The sequence below is a fragment of the Carlito syrichta genome, unplaced genomic scaffold (assembly GCF_000164805.1).
Source record: "Carlito syrichta isolate Samal-C Ts95f unplaced genomic scaffold, Tarsius_syrichta-2.0.1 Scaffold303103, whole genome shotgun sequence".
NCBI lineage: Eukaryota > Metazoa > Chordata > Mammalia > Primates > Tarsiidae > Carlito > Carlito syrichta.
Window position 1 is genome coordinate 9,768 of NW_007247199.1, and position 15,782 is coordinate 25,549.

The 15,782-nt window shown below is 55.0% G+C and overlaps 2 protein-coding genes across 3 annotated transcripts in view; one reads left to right on the forward strand and one right to left on the reverse strand.

The window, feature by feature from the left end:
- The window catches only part of CARHSP1 (calcium regulated heat stable protein 1), a 6,262-nt gene extending 4,296 nt beyond the window's left edge, over positions 1–1,966 (forward strand). For both annotated transcript variants that reach the window (XM_021712133.1, XM_008057664.2), the window contains one exon: positions 1,568–1,966. In XM_021712133.1, coding sequence (XP_021567808.1) covers positions 1,568–1,730 — 163 coding nt within the window. In that variant the 3' untranslated portion in view covers positions 1,731–1,966. The remainder of the gene's footprint in view (positions 1–1,567) is intronic.
- A 5,063-nt stretch (positions 1,967–7,029) lies between these two features.
- Positions 7,030–15,782, reverse strand: part of PMM2 (phosphomannomutase 2) — a 29,190-nt gene continuing 20,437 nt past the window's right edge. Inside the window, exon 8 of the mRNA XM_008057665.2 lies at positions 7,030–7,281. Coding sequence (XP_008055856.1) covers positions 7,180–7,281 — 102 coding nt within the window. The 3' untranslated portion in view covers positions 7,030–7,179. The remainder of the gene's footprint in view (positions 7,282–15,782) is intronic.

The following is a 15,782-nucleotide window of genomic DNA, read 5'->3' on the forward strand; positions in this document are numbered from 1 at the left end:
TGGAAGCCCCTGGGGAGCCCTGGGCGGCCACCAGCGGCCGGCGCTCACCCCTGTCCTCCGGGCAGCCTTCAGCTGTGCAGGCACCCTTGCCGGCAGCCTCAGCCCTCCCCCTTTGGCCTCCCTCCCCAGCCTCCCTTCAGACACAGCCTCAGGCAGAGTCCCGTCTGCACAGCACACCTGGCAAACACAGAAGCCATGTCCGTAAACACAGGATCACACAAAAGCCGTGTTAGTGAACACAAGATCCTGTTGTGCTTGGTCTCCTGGGATGGGGTTAGCCCTCCCCGCCGTCCCTATGTGTCCGGTCTGTTTAAAGTCCCCTGGCCCCTGAAGTGCAGGCACAAGACAAGACGCTACCACGAAGCATTTCGTGTCTGTAACCACATACATGGTATATTGGCGCATTTCCATGCTGCCTCTTTCCAGAAAGGATTCCAAGTTAGTATAGAAAACACAGGTGGGCAAACAGAAGAGATGGAGATACTGTGATGTCTAGGTCAACTACTGCAGTTTATTCCTGGGCTTCTTGGTGGCCAAGACAAAGAGGGAGACACCATCCACTATGTGATTTTCCAATAACAATTAGTTCTGGGGGGAGCTGACTGGCTGGCCCTGGCGTTTAGGATCTGAAAGGGATTTTCCTCCTGGGGTATCATCAAGAGGCTGGTCTCACTATGAGATGGTGACTCATGTCCCTAGAAAGCAAGGGACCTGCTGGGCACGGTGGCTCACGCCTCTCATCCCAGCACTTTGGGAGGCTGAGGTAAGAGGATTGGCTGAGCTCACGGCTTCAAGGCCAGCATGGGCAATTTGATAAGACCTCATTCTACAATAAAGAAGAATTAGCTGGGCAGGCCTGTAGTTCCAGCTACTTGGAAGGCTGAGGCAGAAGGATCGCCTGAGGTCAAGGCTGGTGATTGGGAGTGTGCCACTGCACTCCAGCCTGGACAAAAGAGTGAGACTCTAACTCAAAAAAAAAAAAAAAGAAAGTAAAGGACCCTTCCGGGGCGTGATCACAAGGGAGAGGACCCCTGAAGAAACTGGCTATCAGCACAAAAGGGGCTTTACCAAAGGCTCAGCAGGTTGTCTGGGGAATTCAAGAGCAAAGACACGGTGTGGATTCTGGGACACCCAGGACCAGGGGCCACTGTGGGAGCTCCGGGACCCCTGCCTGGGGCAACTCAGCACCGGATCTCCTTCTGTGACGGCCACGTTTCTCTGACGCAGACTGGCTGTGTGTGCCCTTCCATCCACAAGCCCAGGCTCCCATGGTCCCTGTTGCAGTGGGGGCTCCCCCAGATGGCCATGTGCTTTCACTTCCAGCCTCAGAAGTCCCAGGGAAGGAGCTGATTGGGTCGGGCTCCATGTCCAGGACACTGAGGCTGCGGGCAGTGCGGTGGCGCCCAGTGCCAGAGGGGCAGTTGTTGGGGAAGGGGCTCCAGGTGGTTGGCCAGATGGTGCGCCCTGGTTGCCCTTTGCCTCGCCTGGGAGGGTGCCGGGGCCTTGGCTAGGCGTCTGCAAGCCCCTCACCGTGCGGACACTAACTGCTTTCTCTGCACCTCCATAGCGTGGAAGGGGAGTATGTGCCCATGGAAGGCGATGAGGTCACCTATAAGATGTGCTCCATCCCACCCAAGAACGAGAAGCTGCAGGCTGTGGAGGTGGTCATCACCCACCTGGCGCCTGGCACCAAGCACGAGACCTGGTCGGGACATGTCATCAGCTCCTAGGAGACGCCGGAAGCTCCCTTCTCCTGGCTCGTGGGAGACTCGGGGCGGAGGAGGCAGGACCACCCTGGAGATGACATTCTGCCACACGAGATGGGGTTTCTGGGGGCCCCTGGTCCCCCTCAAGTATCTCCTGGAGGAAGGGGTGTGGGCACACACGTGGGGGTGCTGTTGGCCACCAGCACAGCCTCCGACCATCACAACCACCTCTCACCATCTGAAAAGCATTAAAGGCATTTGAAAAGGAGAGGCGCAGGAGTGGAGGCCCGCCCCCCCCCGCCCCCCCCCTGCCCTGGGGAGGGTCGGGGTGTCGGCCGGCCTCCCGGAGAGGGGCTCCCCTCACCCCTGGAGCTGGAGGCTCCGGCCTCCCGCCACCCCCGTCTTGCCCCTGGTGGGGAGTGTGGACCCTGTGTGACTTCCCCGCGTGACTTTCCCCCTGAGCGCTGCTCGGGTCTCTCCGTGGACCTGGGTGGAGCAGTCTTCCGACTCCCGGCTTGTTTGGTTTGGGTGCTGCTTTGCAGGGGATGTGGAGAGTGGGGTCTTGGGCTGGAGAGAGAGTGCCGTTCAGTGCCTTGACCGCGGTCCTCACGGCGTGTGTGTGTCTGGGGAGCCAGTTTTCCACAGCGGGATCCCTGGGCGTGGCCGCCTGTGCTGAGGGGCTGAACTCCAGTCCCCTTCCGTCTTCCTGTGGCGGGGTCATCACTTGGCAGCCGGCAGCCGTCTCACAGCCCCTGTCCCTGAGGTGGTGGTGGTGGGTGGCAGGAGGGCTTGTGGAAAGGGCAGGGCCTTGGTCGAAAAACAGCTTTCTCCAGGTCCAGCCAGCAGAGTGGGTCACTTGTCCCCGACCGCCTGGTAAGGTCAGCGTTGAAGGAGAGACACACCTTGGGTGAGGGGCTTTTCCTTAAAACTGATGTTAAAAAATGCTAGGAGTTTTTTCTTTTTCTTTTTTGGCCACTAAAGCTGGTCACCCCAGCTAGCCTTGTTTGCACGTTGCTGTGACATTGCAGATTTTTGTAGGTAGTGCCAGTCAAGTCTTAAGATTTTCTTTGCTGTGGTTTTGGTTTTGCTTTAGATGTGATTTAAAAATAGAAATAGCTGGGTATATGTTTTGAAATAAACAGCCTATATGTGGTCGAGTCCACCATGAATGCAGGGAAGCAGCCCCTCCGCGATGGTGGCTTTGGGGCAGACACGAGGGAGGACTGTCTGATGCCGGATGCGCCACTGGCCTCTTCAAGCGTCCCAACTCTGACGTGTTTATCCCTTTCAGCCCAGGAGCGGCTTTGTTTGAAAGAAGTGGAAGAGAGTTGTTTTAAAATAGGCACATAAGTGTGTTGATTCTGAGTGCAGTGAAACACCAACTTCCATGCCACTTCCTGGGCTGGTCAGTTTCTTCCACAACTGCACCACCCCCCTCAACCTCCGCCTTTGGCTAACTCAAAGGTGGCCTTTCCCCTCCAGCCTTGGGTGGTTCCCTGGGGGTGCCTTCTGTTGGATGCAGGCCACACTTCCAAAGCCCTTTCTGCCAAGACCTGAGGTGGCTCCCTGCCTTCCAGCGTCTCTGTGGCTTTGCCCTGGTTTGGCATGGTTGGAGCACAGGTGTCCCTGGCAGGCTCTGCCCAACCTGGGCTGGAACTTGCGTTCTGCCATTCAGGGGTGACCTTTGGAACCCTTTGTTCTTCTGGATGGCCGCAGCTCTTCAGTAGAGGGGCGTTCTGGTATTGTGGGAAGGGACGCGAGGTGTCAATTGACAGAAGGGGAAGCTCCTTGCACCCTGGGAGGGAGACATCGGTGGGGGCAAGAAGCCAGGATCCCCAAATCCAGACCTTCCCTCCTATCAGCTGCCGTCCTCAATAAAGTTTTGTTCTGTGCGAGGCCGTGTGTGTTCATGAGAAGGTACTTGCCAGGGAGCTTGTCCTTGGAGCCACAGGTGGGTGTCTTCCCAGTGGCTGACATGTTCCACTCTGGCCTGGGTTTAGGGGTGGCGGGTAAGAAGAGGGACTTTCTGTGTCCTTTCATCATCCTCTCACCTAGGAAAGCCTGGCTGCAGGTGTGCCTGCTGGCAATAGCAAACGCCATCCACCCGGCTGTGGCTAAGTGCCCATTGGAAGCCTGTGTGTGCGCGAGAACCCTCATTTCCCCCACTGCATGCCCATGATGGAGGGTCCCTGGCGCGTGCACTCTCCAGGCCCTGATGGGGGGCTTGAAACTCAAGGTCGACCCCACCCACAAGGGTCCAAGGGCTGGCGGGAGAGTACTAGGGTAGATGTCTCTAGGGTGTTCATGGCTCTTGGGGGAGGAATAGTTTGCCAATGGAGCTGTGGCAGCCAGACGGCTGAGGTAGAGGGTTGAGGGCCCTCTTGGTTTCCAGAATGATGGGGGGGAGGTGTGTGTGTAGGGGGCTGGGATGGCCCGAAGGGGCCATGCTGCGAGGGACCATGTGCCTACTAGGAAGTTTTTGCCCCAGCCAGTGTTTCCAAAGAGGCAGTGATTTTGGGTGGCCAGAGATGGGCATTTTTATTGTTTTGGCTTTTTTTGGTGTTGGAGTCTCACTCTGTTGCCCAGACTGGAGTGCAGTGGCATGCTCCTGGCCACTGCAGCCTCGACCTGCTGGGTTCCAGCGATCCTTCTGTCTCAGCCTTCCAAGTAGTTGAAACTACAGGTGTGTGCTACCACGCCCAGCTAATTTTTGATTTATTGTAGAGACAAGGTCTTGCCAAGTTGCTTGGGTGGGTCTCGAACCCACGGGTTCAGGCAATCCTCTCGCCTCGGCCTCCCAAAATGCTGGGATTACAGACTGAGCCGCTGAGCCTGGCCTTTATTGTTGATGTGTAGTGTATTGGGAAAAGTTATAACCACGCTAAAGCAGGCACCTGGCTCCAGGTCATGAGTGGTGGCCGTGGAATCGGCACACACGGGCAGCATGGGGAAGGCCTGCAGTGGGCAGGACATGCAGGAAGGCAGCCCTGGGGTAGGGAGGAGTTCCAGGCCTTGGCTTTGGGGTGCTGTGGAGTGGGAGCCCTGAGCCTGGCTGCTCTCCTAGGGTAGGAGGTGCCCGTCGGGGCTGAGGCCTGGCAGGGCCGAGATCAGGAGCCCTGGGGAGGGGTGGGAGGAAGAGGCAGCAGCCCTTAGTGACTCAAGCCACGTTCTGGGGTGCGTTAGGATTATGGCAGCATCTGCTAGCTGGGTCTCTCCTGGTGCCCTTACACCTACCATGGTGCTTCCCTGGGCTCAGGCTCCTTCCTTCTTGGCAGGCCTGTCCCCCAGGAACCTCCGCCCCACTCACTAGCCATCAAGTTCACCCTGGGCCTTCTTAAGCCCTGGGTGACCTTGGTCCAGGTCAGCTTCTGTGGTGCGGGGTGGGGTGATGACTTTCCTAGCGGCGCCAGGCTGGCCTGGGTGCAACCTCTGCTTTGCACTGGCTCAGCGCTTACCTACCGTGTTTAACTTTCTTGTGACAGTTCCTTTATGCTGCCACCTCCCTAAAGCAGAGAGGATGACTGTCCCTGAGTTACAGGGTTTCTTGGGTGGAGGTACTCGAGTTGGTAATAACAGCACACACTGTTCAAAGTGCTTTGTGAAACTTGTTTAAATTATGTGACGAGGACTCTCCCATTTGACAGATGGGTAAACAGAGGCAGGGATCATCCTGAGTTAGTGTTCAGCAGCAGCAGGCTTTGCGCCGTCCTGGTCCTGCTCTCATCTGCCTCCTGCAGCCCCTGCCACGCGGAGCCATGCAAGGCAAGGCCCCAGGAGGCGCTGTGCCTGTGTCGCGTGGCCCTGACTCCACTGCGTCCCGGGGCGTAAGTCCTAGCAAGCTGGGCTGGGATGACCAGATGACAGCAGGGGACAGTTGGGGGAGGCTCCAAGTCCTTTTGAGGTGGAAGTAGAGGAACCCGTGACAGTGGGGCGAGGTGGCAGGGGCTGGTGGGCGAAGCAGCCATGTGGGAGTCGTGGGAGGGCAGCCCAGGCCTGAGGCATCAGCGCCAGCCTGGCACGAGCCTGGGTGGGACCCGCTGTCTCGCTTCGACATAGTAGGTGACAGAAGTCCAGGGACTGTGGGCCCTGACATGTGGCAGGAAGCAGGGAGGAGGCGCCTGTGTCTGGACAGGCAGGGGCTCCCTGTCACAGGCGTGCCAGAGCCCAAAAGGGCTGGTGTTCCTTCCGGAGTCTGAGAAGAGACTCAATGGCTCCTCTTCACCAGTCAGGGAGGAAAACAGAATAGAAAACATACTTTAGTGTGCTGCGTCCATTCTGAAGGGCCATGACATTGCTGCTAGGTGGGGGGCTCGGGGGGCCCTGGGGTAAGGGCGTCCTGCTTCACCCAGCCCAGGCAGAGATGCCAGACAGGACTGGGTGTGATGGAATCACCCAGGGGTGCCCCGCAGAGCCACCCAGCCCAGCCGATCGCGGAGGGAGCAGGGTCCTGGGGCTTCTGCTCCCCGAAGTGCCACGTGAACAGTTGCCTTGGAAACCTGTCTTCCACCAGGAGGCTGCAGCCCCTTTGTCTCACAAAGAACCCGCAGCACGTGGGAGGGAGGTGGGAGGGAGGCAGGCCGGCTTCATTCAGGGTTGGGCGGGGCCAGGGGCTCCCGGGAAGCAGGCTCCGGTTCTATCTCCTATCCAGGCTTGCACCCATCCGAGGAGCTGGGGCCAACACTGCCAGGAGGCCCTGCCAAGCCTGCCAGGGTCCGTGTGGGGAATCGGACACCCCAGGTCAGTTTCTCCAAACCTGGCTCAGAGCCGGCCTGCAGGGAAGGACTGTTGTGCCAGTTCTCCACCAGGGCCGGGGTCTCGATGGCTACGGAGAGCAGCCAGGCTATTCAAGATGTACAAGAGCTGGCCTGAGCCCTGGGCAGCTGGGGTGCCAACTCTCAAGTCGGCTGTTGTTGGCTGGCCATCTGTCCAAGGCCTCGGCCTCATCAAGGAAGTGGCGTGGAGAACAGCATGCCCAGTCCCTGAGACTCACGCCACGCCCAGCTTCCAGGCACAGCCCATCCAGGTGACATGCAGGGGCACGTCCCTTCATGGAGTGTCTGTAAACTCCTGCTGGGGGCGGCTGCAGACATCCTGGCTGGGTGCCCCCTTACTGTCTCATCACCAGATCCCCCTTTCGGTGTTGACACTCACCCCACGTATGTTTTCATGAGACCCATAAAGAGGGGGGACCCAGGCACATTTTTTTCTTTGTGAATGATGGGGAGGTTCCCCAAAAAATGTGTGCTGTGATTGTACCAATCAGGCAGGTCTTAGACTGTCCTGGGGGACAGAATCTTCTGTTGGAGGTATTCTTTGAGCCATTCCTGGCAAGACTTTTCTGTTCCCTTCTGGTGGCTTCTGGAGCCTGGCACGACGTGGGAGCCTGGCTGGGCTGCGGGTACACGTGTGGGCCTTGGCCACCGAAGGGCTCCTGTAGGCTGGCCAGCCAGGACCTGCCCACCCTACCCTGCATCTATAAGAAGATCACTTCACAGAGCCTGCGTGTGTCCTCAGGTGCCGTCACGGTGTAGCCCACTGTCCTGGGGTCTGTGAAGATCTCGTGGTCATTGCCGCCCTGCAAAGACACCAAGCACAGATGAAGGTCCCTTGTGTCCTGGCCGCTGCAGCTGTGGCCCTGGGCTGGGCTGTCAGAGATTCCACTGGGAAGGAAGAATTCTTTGGTCACCTCTCTCTTTCCAGGAGAGGAACATGAGGACAGTTATTACCGAGAAGGGACTCATAACCCTTTCTTGAACTGCAACTCAGTTTGGAACAGTGATTATGCCTATGAAAGAAATCACGGCATTGTTATGGCGCTCTGTCTAAGGCTTATCTTTCTGTAAAGAAAGTGAGCACAGCAAGTGACACAAGTCACAGCCACCCAGTTGCCTTAGCCATGCCCAGACTTCTCTAACAAGTCACAAGGGAGCGCCAGGAGGGCAGACAGCCTGGGGCAGGGCTGCCCAGGACACGTCCTGTGATGATGGACCAGCAACATTGTGGTGAGGGCCCACACTGGCCACATGTGCCTTTGCACACTTGAAATATGGCCAGTGTCATGAAAGAACTCAGTTGATTTGACTTTGATTTCAATTTAAACAGACTGGGCGAGGTGGTTCATGCCTATAATTCCAGCACTTTGGGAGGCCAAGGTGAGAGGACTGCCTGAGCCCACGGGTTTGAGACAAGCCTGGGCAACTTGGGGAGACTTCATTTCTACATTAAAAATCAAAAAATTAGCCAGGCATGGCATCGCGTGCTCCAGATACTTGGAAGACTGAGGTGGAAGGATCGCCTGAGCCCAGCAGACTGAGACTGCGGTGGCCATGAGCATGTCACTGCACTCCAGCCTGGGCGACACAGTGAGATTCCAACTCAAAAAAAAAAAAATTTGTAAATGGCCCCGGGTCTGAGTCACTGGTTAAGCGCAACATTCCTGGGGTGGGTGGCCTGGGCCAGATGCTGGCTCTACCACTACCTGGGGTGTGGCTGTGACAACTCGCCTTCTCTAACAGGGAAAATGGGGGCCTCACCCAGAGCACTGTGGGGAGAAGTCATGGGAGGATGATGAGGGTCACACCTTGGCAAAATGAGAACTCCTGCCTTGGGAAGGCTGCTTTTGCAAGGACTCCCGACTGGGAGGGCCTAGGCACGTGCTGGGAGATCCGTGCCTGAGTCTGTGTCCCCAGCGTCCCAGCCAGCCCGCTGGGCTCAGGTCAACACATCAGCCTCCCCACCCGCCAGCCCGAGCCCTGCGGAAGGCCCCTTGCTTTGCTCATCGTGCAGTTTCCTAAATTTTCTCATAAAATTGAATAAACACGAACTCAAAACCTTGGAAAACATCAATTAGTTTATATTATGATGAAAATAACTGCAGAGAAAATGGATTTTTCTCATAAAGCACAGGACATGAAGCCAATATGGAGAAAACAGATTCTGCAGGGAAATCTGTCCCTCCCTTTTAAAGAACTGAAAGTACGAGTGCTCTCACAGTTCTAAGTGTTCTCATTGTTCTAAGAACAACCCGTTCCCAGCAGAGGCTTCCCCTGGTGGAGGTGAAGTTTAAGACTCCAGAAGGGAGGTGCTGGGCCCAAGGGCGCTGGAGGAGTCATGTGAGGCCATGAAGGCCACATTCAGCTCTCAGGAGCCTGCCAGGGCCTGGGGACATTCACAGCCTTGAGTGTCACCCTACAGATACACGTGTAATCCACTCTATTAATTCTGATTGGTTTTTGTTTTTAAAGAGACAGACTGAAAGGACATAACATACAGTCAATTTATCCAATGAGTAGTCATTTTAACATTGCTTATTAGCTTTGTCTTGTTTTTCTAGCAGTTCACTTTAACTTGCCCTCTGATCACTAGCCAAGGACAGAACTGGTTTCTCAGAGTCAACTATCGATAATTGTTCTACAGCCCTCCTCAGACTGTTTTGTAAACAAGTTAACCTAATTAGCCTCTCATGACCCTCATGACCCAGACCCCATCAACAAGGCAGCAGTCATGTCACTGACCCACCCGCCTGCCTGCCTGCCTGCCACCCATCACCTGACGCCTGGACCTGTGCTTTCCTGCCCTGCGTGATGACATGGAGCAGACCACCACCCAGTCACCTTAACAACTTGCCCCCATAAAGGGAAAAGCTTAAAAGACATTCAACTTCAAACAGAAGTCGCCACTGCTTTGTTAACTCTGGTGTGTCCATGCGGCTCTTTGAGCTATGGCCGCCATGTTTTCCTAAGTTTTGCTCCCCTTCCTTCCCCTCCCCCCTCCCTCCCTCTCTCTCGAATTTACCCTCTAAATAAACTATATGCTCCAATCTCACTTCTGGGCAATCCTTTGCATCTTTTTTTTTTTTGAGTTGGAGTCTTACTCTTGTTGCCCAGACTGGAGTGCAGTGGCACACTCACAGCCACTGCAGCCTCAACCTACTGAGCTTAGGCGATCCTTCTGCCTCAGCCTTCCAAGTAGCTCGAACTACAGACGCATGCCACCATGCCCAGCTAATTTTTGTGATTTACTGTAGTGAGGTCTCACCAAGTTGCTCAGGCTGGTCCTGAACCCCTGGGCTCAGGCAATCCTCTTGCCTTAGCCTCCCAAAGTGCTGGGATTACATGCGGCACCAGGTGGCAAACAAGACACACCCTCGATTGGGTCTGACATAACATTTTAGAGGCCCTCCCCGCCACTAGGATTTTTAAGCTAACACAGATACACATGAAATCAGTTCTAGAAATTCTGATTTTCTTTTAAGAGATGGTGTCTTGCTATGTTGCCCAGGCTGGACAGCAACTCCTGAGTCCAAGCAATCCTCCTGCCTTGGCCTCCCTAGTAGCTGCGTGGCCAGTTCTAGTAATTCTTACATTTAAGGAAGAAAGTCAGACTTCTCACAGAAATGGCGCGGAGGGTAGAAGTCCCAGAGAACCTAGCAGTGGCACAGCCGACTCACACCTCCAGAAGAGCCGCATATGCCCCCCGTGTCTACCGACTGGGATGGAATCAGTATTCAGCATGAACTCGACAGACGTCTCTGGAGCACCTGTGACTGCCAGGTGGGCTTCAGCAGCTGAGACTGCCCCCATTGCGGCGCTGGTTGTGGGGGGGGGCTGTGGTGCAGCTGGGGAGACTGGCTGTGAATGGACAGGTCTGGGATGCCTTGTCCAGGGAGGGCAGGGCAGGGCTGCCGGGACTCAGAGTATAAGGGAGTCCTGGGGACCTGAGGGAGGGAGGGGACAGGCCGTGTGACTATGGAGAAAGCAGCAGGGAGGGGCCGGAGAGGGCAGATGGGCAGAGGCCAGGCCAGGCCCCGGTGGGACTCACAGATCACAGCAAAGACTCGGATTTCCTGAGAAGCTCCTGAAAGCTGCAAGTTTGGGCACAATCATGTGACTATCAGACAGGGGTGAGGACGCAAGCCTAGATGCTGAGAGCAGGTAGCCAGGGGCGACAAGACATAACCATCACCAGGGAAGCAAGAAAGGGTCCTATGTCAGTTGCTGGGCCTGCCCTTTCCTGGAGATGTCATACACAGTGAGTCTCCATGGTCCCGCCGAGGGGCAGGGAGGTACCTGTGGAATCCCAGGATGACCATGCGTGCGTGTGGCTGACTGACACTTAATAAAGCCATGTCTGGAGACTCAAAACCCGTCCAGGAAGGGGGAGACCTCCCCCACCCCGGCTGGGTGGGGCTCGCTGGTCCCCTCTCAGCTCTCTCAGCTTTTGGGGGAACATCTGCCCTGCAAACACAGCCCACCTCAGGCCTTCACTCCCCCAAGGGCCTTGTCCTTCCTTGCGACTCAGCACGGAGCTCGAGCTCGCAGGCCACAGCAGGTGTGTGAAGCCAGGAGGTGCAGAACCCAACCCCTGGGAGAGTCCCCTCAGGAATAAAATCCAAAGGCTGGATTTGCATATGCACAAAAGGTCACTGGATGCCAGCTGGGGAGGCTCAGTCACCCAAAGCTCAAAACAAAAGCCCTGTTCGAGGGAAGAGAAAGGGAGAGGAGAGGGAACCCAATGATGCGGCTTCGGCTTCCCTCACTGTGCACTGACACAGGCCTGGAGGCAGGCTGTAGCCCAGTGAGGTCAGCCTATAAACAAGGAAACCCCAGGAGGCCTGCTGCCAGGGGACAGGGCCGTGTCATGGCCTCTGCACCCTGATGGACTGCCAGTGGACACAACTGCGGCAGACAATTCTCTGTAGCTTTCTGCACACCGACATTTACTTCGGCTGTTTAGCATGCATCTATCAAATATCTTGGGTGCAGGGGCCAAGCCAAGGGCCCACCTCATTGAGCCCAGGGCAGCAGCTCTTCTTGGGCTGCAGAGTGCCAGGGAAGCCTTGAAAATGCTCTTCGGTTGGGTGCAGTGGCTCACGATTGTAGTCCCAGCACTTTGGATGGCCAACACAGGAGGATTGCCTGAGCCCAAGAGTTGGAGACCACCCTGGGCAACAGGGCGAGATCTCGTCTCTACAAAAAAGAAATTTATTTATTTTTTGAGTTGGAGTCTCACTCTGACGTCCAGACTGCAGTACAGTGGCTCGCTCCTGGCCACTGCAGCCTCGTCCTGCTGGGCTCCGGCAATCCTTCCGCCTCAGCCTTCCAAGTAGGCAGAACTACAGGTGCGCACTACCACGCCCGGCTAATTTTTTTTGATTTACTGTAGAGATGAGGTCTTGCCAAGTTGCCCGGGTGGGTCTCGAACCCGCAGGCTCAGGCAATCCACTCGCCTCGGTCTCCCAAAGTGCTGGAATTACAGGCTAAGCCACCAAGCCTGGTCAAAAAATAAACTAAAAAAAAATTCAGGCTGGGTACAGTGGCTCATGCCTATAATCCCAGCACTTTGGGAGACCGAGGTGAGAGGACTGCCTGAGCTCATGGGTTCGAGACCAGCCTGGGCAACTTGGCGACACCTCATCTCTACAATAAATCAAAATATTCGCTGGGCAAGGTGATGCGTGCCTGTAGTTCCAGCTACTTGGAAGGCTGAGGAGAAAGGCTTGCCTGAGTCTAGCAGGTCGAGGTTGTGGTGGCCATGAGCATGCCACTGCACTCCAGCCAGGGCAACAGAGTGAGACTCTGACTCAAAAAAAAAAAAAAAAGTAGCTGGGCCTAAAATCCTTGAAAACTGACACGGAAGGATCACCTGAACCAAGGAAGTGGAGAGGGGGCAAGAGTGAGACTCCGACTCACAAAAAAAAATAAATAAATAAAGCAGGTAGGGCCCAGGCCTGGGGTCATGATGTTTGAAAGTGACCAGGTGATTCCAGTACTCATGCAGGGCCAGCACCAGTGGCTCAGCATCTAGAAAACAAGCTGGGCGTGGGGTGGGGATGGATGGAGCATGAGCTGGTCTTCGGGCTGGCAGCCCTGCACTGGGTGAAGCTTGACCCTGTGGTGGCTCTGAGCACAGCCCCGCTCCGGCCTCTGCAGCCCTAGAGGGGCAGGCCGAGCTCTGTAATTGAGCTGTGTGCTCCAGGGCATCACGAGCACTGTAAGTGTCCACCTTGGGCTGACACTGAGGAAGTGCTGGAGGATTTTGGTTTCCTCCCTTTTCTCAACTTGATTTAACGACTTTTTCAATAGACAGCATATTCACAATTTCGAAATTTTAAAAGATGAGGTCTGAGGTGGCGCCTCACCCCTGTCCTCGTCTCAGTCCCACAGTGGCAATGCAGTAGCTTTTACCCTTTCAAACTCCTCTGACACATTTTCTTTTTTTTTTTGAGTTGGAGTCTCACTCTGTCGCCCAGACTGGAGTGCAGTGGCCACTTCCCGCCACCGCAGCCTCGACCTGCCGGGCTCCGGTTATCCTTTCGCCTCAGCCTTCCGGGTAGCCAGAATTACAGGCGTGCGCTACCATACCCGGCTGATTTTTTGATTGATTGTAGAGATGAGGTCTCGCCAGTTGCTCAGGTGGGTCTCGAACCCGCGGGCTCAGGCAATCCACTCACCTCGGCCTCCCACAGTCACGGGATTACAGGCTGAGTCACCGAGCCCGGCCTGGCTGATTTTTTGATTGATTGTAGAGGTGAGGTCTCGCCAGTTGCCCAGGCGGGTCTCGAACCCGCGGGCTCAGGCAATCCACTCACCTCAGTCCCTCAAAGGCACAGGATTACAGGCTGAGACACCAAGCCCGGCTCCTCTGACACATTTTCAAGTGAATGTAGAGCAAGATGATTTCCCTCTTTTTGGGCAAATGTGGCCACGGTCCTTCCCCTTGCTTTGTTCACCTAACAAAACCCTGGACATGGACCCACACTGGCTGTCTGCACAACAGCATGGCCTCCCCAGTAGGGATGCACATACCTCCTGAGGAGTGGCAGGGCTTGCCCAGCCCCAACCCCTCTGTGTGCGTCCCTCAGGCATGCATAGTGCACAGATGGCGAAGTCGCCCAAGATGGAAGCGCGGAGTCAAAAAAGAAATCAGCTGCAGTATTAGAGCATCCTCATGTGGATGGCCTTAAAGCCACGATGCCATTTACGGAAGGCACAGTCAAGCAGAGGTGCTCTTGCCCGCAAAATCAGAGTGGCTGCAAGGTGACCCAGCCGGCGTGGCCCCTGGAAAGCCACGCAGAGCCAGCACGGAGTGTCTCCACGGCCTGCCATCTCTCCCCTTGCAGCAGTCATGGCACTGCAGGCCAGGCCAGAGCCGCCCTGCTGAACCCAGAGCCGGGCTGCAGGAAGCACTGGCTTCTGTGGCTGGCAGGAAGGAGGAGAAGGTCCGGGGCTGACTGTGTTTCGAAAAGCAAAGGCCGCTGCCTCATTTCTTCACTGTTGCTCAAAGCAGACACACCCTTTGTGTAACAGCAGAGCCGCCTGTGGGAGGCCGTGCAGCTGGGAGAGGGGCTGCTGGTGCCTCGGAGCCTCGTGCCTGGCTGGGACCGGCTCTCTGCTGAAAGCTCCCAGCTCGGGGGCAGCTTCCCTGGCTAGAAGAAACAGGATCTTCCACACAAAACAAAAAAGCCAGCTATCTCAGTGTCTGTCACCAAGTATTAGAAGTGTAAAGTTGCTACCTGGACTGCTCTGTGCCCAACTAAAGTTTCAAGAACTGGTAAGTTATTGAAAGGTCTAGATGCCAGCACTGACAGTTCCCATTTCTAAAAAAAAACCCTCATGAAAAGGATCAGAAGTGAGGCAGAGAATCATGTGAGAATGTTTACCACAGTGCCAGTCATAACAGCAAAAACCCTTCACAAGCCAGTGTGCCTCTGTGAGGGACATGGCGCACTGCCTAGATGGGCAAACGGTAGACAGTCACTAAAATTCTGTTTTCAAAGAATACTCGCTTACATGGAAAACACACACGTGAGCTAAAAATACAATAAGGACATGCAGGGGTCCCTCTCTAGGGACCATATCTACACATCTACACAGGGGTAGGGGTTCATCAGAGGACGAGCTGTCACGGCAGCTGCCTCTCCTCTCTTCTTCGTACTTGTTCTAATTTTCCACAGTAAATGTGTACTGACTTACAATGGCGGTAATATTTTAAAAACTAGAATCAATGCGCAGTAATACAGAATAAAAACCTAACTGCCAAATGGAGGGCTCCCAAAAGAAGTCCTTTTCTAATGACCAAGGACTGCATTCCATCCTGCAGTGTCCCAACTGAGGCTGTCTTGACAGCCGCTCCTGGCTGGTAAGAAATGGCACCAGCCGGACTCGGTGGCTCAGCCTGTAATCCCGCACCTTTGGGAGGCTTAAGGTGAGTGGATTGCCTGAGCCCACGGGTTCGAGACCACCTGGGCAACTGGCGAGACCTCATCTCTACAATAAATAAAAAAATTACTCATCCAAATTGACAAGTTCAAAAAAGGTTTTGAGCAGTGAAAAAAGCTTCTCAATAAGTGTATTGCATCAAACGGAGAGTATTTTGAAGGTGACTGAAATGTAAACATGTAAGAATAAATACACAACTTTTATTTAAAAAAAAAAAAAAAAATTAGCTGGGCGTGGTAGCACGCGCCTGTAGTTCCAGCTACTTGGAAGGCTGATGCGGAAGGATCGCCGGAGCCCAGCAAGTTGAGGGTGCGGTGGCCGGTAAAAAAAAAAAAAAAAAAGAAATGGCACCAGGCTGGAAGGACCAAGAGAGCTTTCCCGGCAGCCCTCACATCCTGGGTGGAATTTCATTAGCTTAATTTTTTTTAAGACATCAAGTCAGACGGTGACTTTTTTCAAAGCCTGCATTCAAAGCATTTCTACACCCAAGCATTTTGACAAAAGGATGTGGTTACAAAGTCATTTCTCTCTATCATCAAGAACAAGGCAGAATGCTCAACGCCTTCTTAAAAGCACTCCGTTCATTTGGGAATTAGCACAAGATCCCCTACAACAATGGAAATCATACTCATTTAAAAGAGCAGCCTAGCCAGGCTCAGTGGCTCAGCCTGTAATCAGGTGCCTTTGGGAGGCTGAGGTGAGTGGATTGCCTGAGCCCGCGGGTTCGAGACCCACCTGGGCAGCGAGACCTCATCTCCACAATAAATCAAAAAATCAGCCGGGTGTGGTAGCGCATGCCTGTAATTCTGGCTACTTGGAAGGCTGAGGCGGAAGGATAGCCGGAGCCCAGCAGGTG